The sequence below is a fragment of the Pieris rapae genome, chromosome 20 (genome assembly GCF_905147795.1).
Source record: "Pieris rapae chromosome 20, ilPieRapa1.1, whole genome shotgun sequence".
NCBI classification, from domain to species: domain Eukaryota; kingdom Metazoa; phylum Arthropoda; class Insecta; order Lepidoptera; family Pieridae; genus Pieris; species Pieris rapae.
Window position 1 is genome coordinate 6,277,326 of NC_059528.1, and position 12,183 is coordinate 6,289,508.

Here is a 12,183-nt window from a genome sequence, read left to right on the forward strand (position 1 = left end):
AAATAGCGATTAAAAAGAGTGGCGGAGAGTTTATTGCCGGTTCTTCTATTACGTTCCACGCCCTTGGTTTGAGAACTGGCAGTAAATGTAATATTAGAAGCTTTCAATGTGATAATGTGTTACCTACATGAATAAATGATTATTGACTTTGAGTCTTTGTTCGCGTTCTCAGCTCAGTACTGCTGTTTCTGAATATTTCCTGAATAATTGTTTAACGCTCCTAATCCTATCCAGCCAATTGTTTTGGATTCAAATTGTGGCACAACATCCATAGCAATATTTAAATGTTTTTTTTTTTTTTTTTTTTCCTTTGGCTCTAACAATATTTAAATGTTATCAATTACATATTATTATTTGATTTGTAGTAAGTTGTCACTGTCAGAATCAAACTTTTGAATCTCAAACTTTTGTCTGTGCAAGAATATTGACGTGTTTACAAGTTTACACGTCATTTTTAAGATTTAAATTCATTACCTATTTTATCTTAATAAAGTGTAGTAGTAAACATCCAATTATAGTTTAATAAAGTGTAGCTGTCACTAAAAATGCTGAAGGCGGTTATACTTATTGGCGGACCACAAAAAGGTAAGTTTTGCAGTCCAAAATTGTGACCGGTATTCTTTAAAATTAAGCGGTATTCATTTGTAACTGTTATAACAATACTTATTGTTTTATTATTGTAACTGCTGGACTATACTGAACTATTTGTAGAAAAAGGTTTGTATATCAATGTACCGCTCTAATTCCACTGAAGAAAGACTTGGTTAGGAAAATAATACATATTATACTTTTACATTTTTTATCTGGTAGGATTATGTTAAAGTGTGATACTGCGTTTCTTGGAGATCCTAAATCAGGATTGAATTGTTATATAATTATGGTCATTTATAATTCCAGGTACTCGCTTTCGACCACTGTCACTAGACACCCCCAAGCCCCTATTTCCAGTAGCTGGTTTACCATTGATTCAGCATCACATTGCAGCATGTGCTAAACTAGAGGAATGTAAGGAAATATTGATAATTGGGTCCTACCCGACTACTGTTATGACCCAATTTGTTAGTGATATGCAGAAAGAGTATTGCTTGATTATAAGGTGTGAACTATAAATAATATATGATCTCAGAAAAACTAACATGTACCCAATACCCAATAACAATACCCATGTAACATTTTCATACAGCTCTTTCACTGATAATGTTATAATTTATTTAATATTTTACTCAGATTCTGTAATACACAAATGAAATTTACTTCCATTTCCAAATGTTGATGTTGCAAATATAATTACTTTCATATTAAAGTATAAAGATCAGCTAATCCCAAATATTAAGTTAGGTTACTTACCTTACTTAACTTACTAGAACTACTTTTGAATTGCTTATTGTTAAAATAACTGTGTCTTAGCTAGTTAATATTTAAAAAAAATGTAATCTTCCAGATACCTTTATGAATTCATGCCACTGGGCACAGGAGGTGGTTTGTACCATTTTAGGGACCAAGTAAGGGCTGGAAATCCCACTGGCTTTTTCCTATTAAATGGTGATGTGTGTGCAGATTTTCCTTTGAAAAAGTTGTGGAAGTTCCATGAAGAAAAGCCTGATGGCTTGGTATGTATTATATTATTTATTACAGGGTATAGAATTTTAAAGAAAATTGCATTTGACAACCTTTTGAAACTATGTATAGTAATTATATATACATAGAGATACTTGGAACATTTAAAATTTAACCAGAAATTTATATATTGTATATTACTCATACATAAAAAACGATGTAAGGTGCTTTTACCAAATTTTTTTATATCTAAATTTTTTTTTATATCTATATTTGGTGCTTACTTAATAATATTATTTACATGTACAAGATGTATGTTTTACAATTTATCAACATTTTACAAACTTGCAAGTTGCAATCACTCATGAACTATCAGTATACAAGAACTATGTGATATAATATGTGCAATACATATCTCTAGGTCACAATAATGGGCACAGAAGCAACAAGGCAACAGTCTGTATATTATGGATGTATGGTCAGAGAAACAAACACAAATGCTGTAACACATTATGTAGAGAAGCCTAAGAGTTATGTTTCAACTTTAATAAATTGCGGAGTGTATGTGTGTTCATTACAAGTGTTCCAAGTAATGGCTGAAGCATTTCAGAGGAAACAGGATATATTTTATAGGTAACATCTCTTATTACTACTAAAATATACAAAGGTATAAATATGTATTTAATATTATTAATTAGTATTTAATATTTATGTAATATTATAGCGCCAATGGCCATGGAGGTCCTGAATACATGTCCTGGGAACAAGACGTGCTGTCTCAACTTGCAGGCACTCGCAAATTGTACGCACTACAGGTTTGAATATTTTAATAAATATGCAATACATCAAGACCGACATATAGATATAAGAATGGAATCTAAAGAATGGTTCGTAAAACAGTATCTACTCTTTTACGAACCATTCTTTAGATTCCTAGTTTCTTTAATTTAATTCCTTTTTTGCGTTGATGTACATGATAATGGATGAATTAAAAAAAAATACTTTAAAAAGTAATTACGAATTAAATATAATACTTTAATAAATAAACAATGTAATAAGTCTGTGTTTTCCATTGAAAATATCTGAGTAATATATAATAATAATTTTTTTATTCATTTTAATGAATTTTTAATACGAATATACACTGTTGGTAAAAAAAAGAACTGTTAGAGTTAAAAATATTAATGCAATTAATATGATTCTTTGTTAAGTAATAATTTATATTTTAGGTTACAAATTGGTGGTCTCAAGTGAAGACAGCTGGTTCAGCGATATACGCAAATCGGCACTATTTAGAATTGCATCAAAATAAGTCGAGCGATGCGCCGTGTACGATACTGCCTGATGTGTACATACATCCCACTGCCATTGTTCATAATACTGCTGTAGTAAGTATATAAATTAAAAAAAATGATTATTATATTTATATTCATAATTCATTACAATAAAATATTTGAATTTGGGGGTTGAAACGAATATAATTATGAAAATATTATGTTTGTATACAAGAATAGTAATAAGTATACTAGATTAGAACATACGCACAATGTCAATACTCGGAACGAACGCAGGCTGCAATTTCCCCGCATTAGACTGTCTAAAGTTAGTAATTCTTTTTTGGGAAAAGGGATAGTCTTCTTTAATAAAATCCCAGAGGCTCTTTTATCTCTGCCTTTTAATAAATTTAAGAAATGTATTAAAGAAAAGCTGTGTAAAAATATTGTTTGATGATTTGCTATTTTAAAAGAGAACCGAGAGTTATTACGCCGGCTTTTTCTCTCGGCCTACACCCTCTGTCTTCTTTGCCGATGAGTAGGGATGCCTACAGGTTCGAATTTAATGACGTGGAATAAGTGATACCATGATTATCTTATGTTCCAAAATAAACGTATTTTTATTTATTTATTTTTTATTTTAACGTTACGATGTGGAGCGGGGATTGAATTAAGCGTTATTGTTAGTATTATTTCGGTTCAGGAAAACGTTACGGCGCGTTACATGGGGGGGCGGGTCAAGAATCTCTTAAAATTGCGTGACATAATAGTTGAACGCTTACTTATACATAAAATAAGAATAAAATTCAGAGATTTTAGCCGAATAGAAATTGTGGTTCGGAATTGTGGTCGTTCTCATTAAAGTACATAAAATTTACATCCAAGATTTTCTCTGTGTAAAAGAATAATATTTATTGACCTAACTTTCGTTAAAGGGAAGAAAGAAACTTAAACGATTTCAAAATCACTTTTTTATTGAGAATCTACGTTTTTTTTTAGATAGGACCCAATGTATCTATCGGCGCAGGAGTGACGATAAAGGCCGGAGTGAGGATCAAAGAGTCAATTGTACTTAACAACGCGACTGTACACGAACATTCGCTTGTTATGTATTCTGTCGGTGAGTGTATTGTTAATTATTTTTAACGTTTTGTTTCTTATGTGCAAAATATTTTTTTATTTTTTATTATTCATTCATCATATTTGTGTATCAATCAAGCAAGTGGGTTTGCCATCTGTGACTGACACTCGCCGACTTCTTGGATCTATGGTTTCTTGGCAATTTGCCTCCTACCTGCCACTTTGTCTCGTCCATAACACTCAAGTTTCCTTCTCTTTTTTTCATTTTCTCTTCTGATGATTTATTTGTTATAATGTATGTGCTTTCTTCAACTGATATTTATTGCGTAAAAGTTCCAAAATGTCAACTTTGACGTTTTGACATTCCCAGTCATGTCTATACACAACTTTTTGATAAACTTTATAATATAAATAAATAAGGCAAGTTCTGAAGGCGTTTCTTTCTGCGTTGTGTTCTTTGGCATTTAAGGGTTTAAAGCTATTATTATTTCACTGATATCAAACTCAGGACTATCCATCACTGCATCCACATACATTAATGTATTAAAATCCTTGCAGTGGGCCAAGATTCGTCTGTTGGGGAATGGTCCAGGGTCGAAGGCACCCCATCGGATCCTGATCCAAATAAACCCTTCGCGAAAATGGATAATACGCCTCTTTTCAATAACGATGGACGTCTTAATCCTTCCGTCACTATACTAGGTAAGTAATATTAGCTTATAACACAAAACAAATCATATTTCTGTCAAAAAATTTTGCCTACTATAAAAATTACCTACATATATAAAGTAATTTAATTTTGGACTACAGGCGGCCTTATGGCACTTTCCAATATTGCATAGTAATTTTTTTTCAGCACGATTGGATCTCATACTAAAAATTTTACAGGGTGTTTAAAATTCATTTATTTACGAAATTGAAATTAAATGAAATCGATTATTTGCTATGATAGTGGTACAATTAAGTACACTAATTATAAAAATCCGCACAATCCGCCAATAGGCATGCAAATGTCATATTGATTTTATAATGTCATATAATACAAACATTAACGTAATGACATAATAATAGGTTATATAATAGTTAAGTTATTTCGAATTATTGTCAAACATATAATCTTGCCTACGCTATAAAAGCACCTTGCTTTTATAAATTTATATAAACGAATGGCAGTTATTTAAAAAATGCGCAATTCTTTAAATTTAAGTTCTAGGTAATCTGCTCTATTACACGATTTCTGCTTGGCGTTAATCTTCGGGTCTACATATGAATTGTGTTTTGCCTTTAAATATTAAATTTTAATATGAAACCAATTATGATTTGGTACTAATGATTCCAGGTGCAGGTGTAACAGTTCCAGCAGAGAGGATTCTCTTAAACTCAGTAGTTTTACCACACAAACAGCTTAATCGCAGCTATAAAAACGAAATAATATTATAGAAATAGTATTTTATTAATTTGTAAAGGAATTCAAATACGTGAAACGATTGAGTAATAACCGACTTCAAAATCGAAGGAGATTAAAGGTGTAATTTTATGAAGTTAATCAAATATAAATCCTATCTATATATATTTTATATGCTGAAAGTTATTTGTATGACTTGTTAGAGAAATGATTATAGTTAGGAAATTTTTACTGTGTTTTTTTATTGAATTTTTGTATATTACCAAAGGATAATAAATGAGACTGTATTAATTGCCATTAATCAAGTATTTGCAAACTTATTTTTAATGTGTTTTAAGATTTCTTAATCATAAACAAAAAAAAGGTTTAATATAAGAATTTATTGTGTTTCATACTTGTATTTTTAAAATAAAGCACAATTTGATTAATTTGTTTTTTATTTATTTAGTAATCCTACAGCTAACAAATTATATTTAATTACAAAGATGGAATACATGATACATTTTACTAGAAAAAGATTAAGAAAAGGGAACAAACAAATAAAAAGTATTTAATACATTTAACTAATTGTGATTTAATTTATTCAACTAAGCCTTTTTTATTTCAATTACCTTTCCATTCATTAACTCCTTTTAAGGCGCTATTTTTGTGTGTTTCGTGAACATTTGTCTTCTCTATTAAGGAAGAAAGAAAGTAGGCTTCTGACTAGAGTTGACTAGAGCCTGTCTGTTGCGCCAATTACAAAGAGATGTTTATTATTGTTTAGGGCAGTGGCCGAATAGCTGAATACCTATACAAATTAGAGAAAAACATTTTGCTAATAGAATTTATATTTATACCTTAGTACTAAATGTTGATTCAGACTTATTAAATGTTCAGAAATTAATAATTATTTTATTATAACAAGGTTACAACCAAGGTTTTTAAGATTCTCAATGGAGAGATAGCGTACTTTTTATGTCTAATTAGAATCACGCTAATAATTATCAATGGTCATCAGAATCGCAAAACAACTTCTTTGAAATGTCAAGAGCATTTTTAAAAAGAGAATTAGCAATGGGTTTTGACTCGTTTTGTTACTGTTAAATGATTATAGTAACAAAATGTTAAACTGAATGCGCCGATTATAAATTAGATTTATAATTTAACTTTACATAGGAAATATTTTTAATTGTATGCTGTATTTCCATGTATTATACATTGACATGTTCATGTACAGAGTCATTTCGTGAGTTGTGTGCTGAGATATCGTGGGCTACTCGATTGTGAGGAAGTTGTATCCATCTGGTTAGAGCTGCGCGTTCTTATTTCATTACATGTTATTTTTTCACTAGCCACATGTATATCTTTTCTATGACATGTTTGACATGACGTAAGTATATGATTATCCTCATATACATGTGTGAGATTTGAGGGCAAAAATAAATCAATAGGTACGATACAATACATAACATACATTTGATTTCGAACATCCCTTAACAACCGTCATCGAACTTAACTCGCTTCTAATGTTTCATTTTCATTCAAAAATTCATCGTGACTATTATATTTGTACTCTACTGCTCGCACTTTTTACAAATAGAATTATGCCCGAACCCAATAATTAATCTACAATCTTAGATTCAAACTGAGATCAGAGCGTGACAGTCGATCGATCTCCTATATGCATCCCAGTAAGTTAAAATAGTGTAAGTTAAAATCTTAAGACAGGATATTGGCACAGTTGAGCTGTCATTTTCATACAAAGGTCTATCCACATACACCGTTCCGACCTACCATGGATAGCTTCTATCAATAGATGGCTATTACAATCCGTCGATTGGTTATTGACACACTTTTATCAATATTTGGATTAAGATGTCTATCGCAGATGGTCAATAATAGATTGAGATAGGGTATTGGGTTTGGGTGTTAGCTTAAAACAATGTTGTCTCTCCTTAGTTGTAGGTACACTACTAAAACATAAATGTGGTGTAATTTATGTGTTTAAAAGATATTCCTTTTAAAATCGAAACATGTATAATTTAATGACTGCATAATTTAGCATGCACTTTAAAACCATGCCAAATCATTTGACGTCATTTCTTTAATTGCATAAGTTGTAATTGTAGTATTAGTAGCAGTAGTATTACTTTAATTGTATTGACTAATTCAATTCAAAAAATTTAAAACTTGTATTGAATTTTTAAAGTCGTTGTTTAGTTCTTTAAGAATTGGAGTTATTTTTTAAATACGTATTTTAACAGTCTGGAACGTAAATCATTACGTAATATAAACCTAATTTAGTTAAGATTTCAGTTAAGGGTTAAGATATTTTTGATAAATTATTTTGAAAAATACACTAGGGTCGATTTTATTTTATTTATTAAACTTTTGTATACTTTGTATATTTTTCACGCGAATCAAAATTACAATACTTACACACATACACACATGGCAGATATTACTGAACAATAGTTTTTTGGTCAGTAATATCTGCTATGAGTCATATTACGTCGCAGCACTTAAAAATATCAGAGGAATTTAACTTTTATCACAAGATGTCAAATCCTTTTCATCAATAAAAAAAGCAATAAGTTGGAAAAATAAAAATGTTACCATAGGTCAAGGGAATACGGTACAGTTGCCACAATAATTAAAAAAAATAAAAACTAATTATAATTATCTAAAATTGGCATGTCAATTATGAAAAATTATTTATGAAACCTCTTTAGTATCAATTTCGTTTATTTTACACCATTATTTTGGTAGTAAAAAGTTCTAGTATGCAGGTACATATTATTATTAATTTCAAAGTACGTTTACCAAATTAAATATTTTAATATATCTTTTTTGTTCACGCACTAATTGCATATAAATATATGCAAATGAGGGTTTTAAAGTTGTTAATTACATAAGTGAAATCTAAAGCTCGTAAGTTCGTTTTCCTTATTAAATTAAAGGCAGTAATTCCCCAGTAGCGTTAAAATGAAAATTGTATAATCAAAGTCTAATTATAACCCCAATAAATAGTATCGTAGTAATCTACGTATAAAAAATAAATGTCTGCGCGTCTTGATCCTCGTTCAGTAGTATAAATAACATAAAAAGCAGTTTTGGTTAACATTATAAAATAATAACGTTTTAAGTGACGTATTATATATTGTCCTTATATACATATTTAGCTTGGCGGTAATAAACAGTTGGTAATTGTTTTTTGTAATAGGAGGCAAACGCCCTCCCATGGACAATCATATTGCCAGAATGCTCGCGCTGTGGCCGCCAAATTCCCTTTATTTATTTATTAACACTTCGTTGCATTACATAAAAGAAAAAAAATAAACATAATTTAATGAAAAGCAACTGACGGCCTTATCGCTTTCGAGCGATTTCTTCCAGACAACCACTATATACTTAATAATAGCATAGACAGTCTAATTTCAACGTTTTTGAGTTCTCAGTTAAACGTTTCTATCCGTTATCTAAATATCCCTTAAACCTCAATTAAAATTTAACAATAATTAGCCATTCATTCTTCTATCTTAACAATGCGTACTACATGGATATTACGAATTATATTTTTATACATCTGCAACGCGTAAGTATAATTGAAATTTAGTTGATTTTTGCTTGCTGACTGTTTATAGAATAACAGTGTAGTTGTTTGGCGGGTCTGGGGTATTCCCAACAGCTTGCCAACCGTGATAGCGAAAGAACTGGATTGCCTATAGGTAATTCTAATAATTAATTGAACAGGGATGTGTGTAATATTATATACCTCTAATATGTTTTTCTGATTATTATTTTAAGATCTTCCGTGGTTAATTTTCTCATAAGAAACAAAACCTGCTTTGTGTACTATAGGAGCATTGAAAACGGGCAAATGTCAATTGGGGTAAAGCCACGTGACTGTTAACCTAAGTTACATTTCGTTTATTTTTAAATTATTTTTTTAAAACAATACAAACAAAACAAAAGACGTCAGCCAAAAATAACAGACAATACTCAATAGTGTTCAAATAAGATTCCTTTTGTGTAGATAACTACTTAGATCAGTCTGAAATATAATTTTTCTTGTTCTAATTCTCATTTTTCTTCTATCCATTTAACGACACCTCTCTATAACGCCGTAAAATGCCCAGTCCCTTCAGTGTCTTTTTATAGAGTTTACTGTATATATTTTTTGTATAACTGAGAATGTGAAAGAACGTTAACTGTAAAATGTTTTTACTTATTTTCTTAGATTGTTTAAATCTTTCGATTCATTCATATATAGCAAAAGTGATTTGCAACAATCCTGCAAATAACATAGATTTATTTCCGCAAATTGCAGATATCCCCTGTAGAGTTGAGACACAATCACATACATATAGTGGCTTCATTGGCCGTAGGTTCGAACCCCGACTATACGTACACCAATGGAATTATCTATGTCTATGTGCGCATTTGCCTTTCGATTTGTACGGAGAAAGAAACATCGTGACTAGACCGCTTTGAACCCGAAAAGTCGATAGCGTGTGTCAGGCAAAGGAGGCTGACATACTTGCCTATTAAAAAAAACACAAACAGAAATCTTAGGCAAAAAAACTCACTGGTTTTTAAATTTACATTCTATAAATTTCATTGACTCATAAATATATTTTTTTATTCAATAATAAACTTTTTTGTTTCATTATTAAACATACTTGTTCCAACACTAATACATTCATGTCCAGTATCAATACAAGAAGCCCTAACATAATAAATAAAAAAATATCTTATATTTACAATCCACGGTATATTTAGTTCAAAGAAATTAAATAAACATAAAATTAGATATGGCCCAAAACTCCGAACCTTGGGTACGATTATAATCTATATAAATATAATTTTATTTATGTTTTCATACATCTGTACCAGAGGAATTAATATTTTGTTTCCATTTTCTTCACTTTTTATACCTTGTATAACAATCTATCTGTTGGAAATGATTTTTTTATCTTAAAATAGTAAAGAAGCAGTGTTGGCTTAGTAGCTTCAGCGTGCGGCTCTCATACCTGAGGTCGATCGATTGACAGCCGGGGCTGTGCACCAATGGACATTTTTTCTATCTGCGCATTTCACATTTGCTCGAACGGTGAAGGAAAACATCGTGAGGAAACCGACATGTCTTAGACCCAAAAAGTCGACGACGTGTGTCAGGCACTGGAGGCTTTTCACCTTGCCTATTAGATTTAAAAATAATCATGAAACAGATTCAGAAATCTGAGGCCAAGATCTAAAGAGGTTGTAGTGCCACTGATTTATTTTATTTAAAGAAGCTGTTTCCTACACACCTGAAGCCTGCGAATTTTCGATAACACAAAATGGAGATACGTCACGTTCCAACTTACGTACGTGTAATCGCCTGAGTTTCTCAGCTGCATGTTTTGTTTTGTAGCTAGGAACATGGGTACGTATTCCGAAAATAAAATAAACAAAGAAAACATAAAACAATCGTTCATAGTTCTACGATTTTTCCCCAATCTATTTTACTTACTCAATAAAAATGTATTCGTAAATTGGTTTGTACGTAAATTACGTATAATACTATTTGAAACATTATGAGGCAGCACACGATAGGTACTACCGACTTCATCCTAGAGTTTTGTATGATTGTAAGAAGATTGTAGCAAGCTGAGAACTTTAACATATTATGAGGAAACTGAGCACATTTTGGTGCGAATTCGCTAGTTTTAGACAGGCCTAATTGTATACTTGACATCGTGCACACACTCCCTCACACACAAACACACACAGCACACACACACACATGCACACATATGCGCACAAACACGCAACATAGATTAAGTTTATAGCTATTATTTTTAGAATAGAACTAGCGTTCCCTTATCTATACAAATTCTAAATCAACCCCAACACGAGTGTCTCTTGGCTACTTACGGGGGTTGTCTCATACTCATTTACTGATGTAAAAAAAATTGAGTAACAATAAAAATTTTAACAATTTAACATTACCGACTTATTTAAAATACTTTACTCTGAAAATGTATACGTAACTGTATTGTATTATGTATTTTTAAGTGTCGTTCTAAAATGAACCATCCTATGAAATGAATGAATGAAAGATCTTTTACAATTTACGAATATTTTAATCTTGTTTTACTTTGTACATCTTACACAATAAATAGATTTAGTAAAGGCAGCTAAAACTGGATAGTCAGAATTTGTAACATAATAAATCATTGTTTATATAAATATATATTATCTAATTGTTTAAATAAATTTGTGACGTAAATGTCAAATTGTATCACTTCAATTTATTTACACTGCACTTTAACGGCGAGGTATAATAAATTCATTCAAATATTCCTTATTTTGGCTGATCACTCGGTTTATTTGGGTTATTATCGTCATCGCATCTATTTTAAATAAATTTTTAAATTAATGTCATATTAATATATATTAATTTCTAAATTATGATTGCCTACGCAGGCCTCATTTTTCAGAAGTTTAGATTACTTAGACCACTTTGTGTTATGTTATATTTTCATTAGTACTTTATAATTAATATAATCTCGAATTAGTAAATAAATACAAGGTAAATAGAAAAAGAGAATACGAAAACGAAAAAAATTAATTAAGTATTTAAATGTTTTAAATACTTAATATTTTTACGATTTAGGATATATATAATTTGATTTATTAAATCTAAAATCCTTAATATAAATCAAATATAATTTTATATTTATAATTTGATTTATTAAATCTAAAATCCTTCGACCATATTTTTTGTTTTTAAATGCAATTAAGGCATTTTAATTTTTTCTATGTTCATTTAAGTACATATTGTGATCTATCGCTAAAAATGTTTACCTAAAACTGTAGTTTAGTGTTGCGCGCGCGCAG

At 30.3% G+C, this 12,183-nt stretch overlaps 1 protein-coding gene across 1 annotated transcript; it reads left to right on the forward strand.

Moving 5' to 3' along the window:
* The first annotated feature begins 428 nt into the window (after window positions 1-428).
* On the forward strand, window positions 429-5,678 carry LOC110995564 (mannose-1-phosphate guanyltransferase alpha-A). Its single transcript, XM_022262774.2, has 9 exons — window positions 429-585; window positions 898-1,096; window positions 1,442-1,610; window positions 1,979-2,190; window positions 2,282-2,372; window positions 2,787-2,945; window positions 3,831-3,951; window positions 4,470-4,613; window positions 5,251-5,678. Exons 1-9 carry the CDS (start codon window positions 546-548, stop codon window positions 5,349-5,351), a joined length of 1,236 nt encoding a protein of 411 aa, XP_022118466.1. The 5' UTR covers window positions 429-545; the 3' UTR covers window positions 5,352-5,678.
* The last annotated feature ends 6,505 nt before the right edge of the window (window positions 5,679-12,183 follow it).

Bases quoted from the DNA above. Each gene is read 5' to 3' on its own strand.
- LOC110995564 (XM_022262774.2), top strand. From the start codon at position 546: ATGCTGAAGGCGGTTATACTTATTGGCGGACCACAAAAAG. The intron at 586-897 runs GTAAGTTTTGCA...TTATAATTCCAG, and splicing joins TATTGGCGGACCACAAAAAG to GTACTCGCTTTCGACCACTG. The intron at 3,952-4,469 runs GTGAGTGTATTG...AAATCCTTGCAG, and splicing joins GCTTGTTATGTATTCTGTCG to TGGGCCAAGATTCGTCTGTT.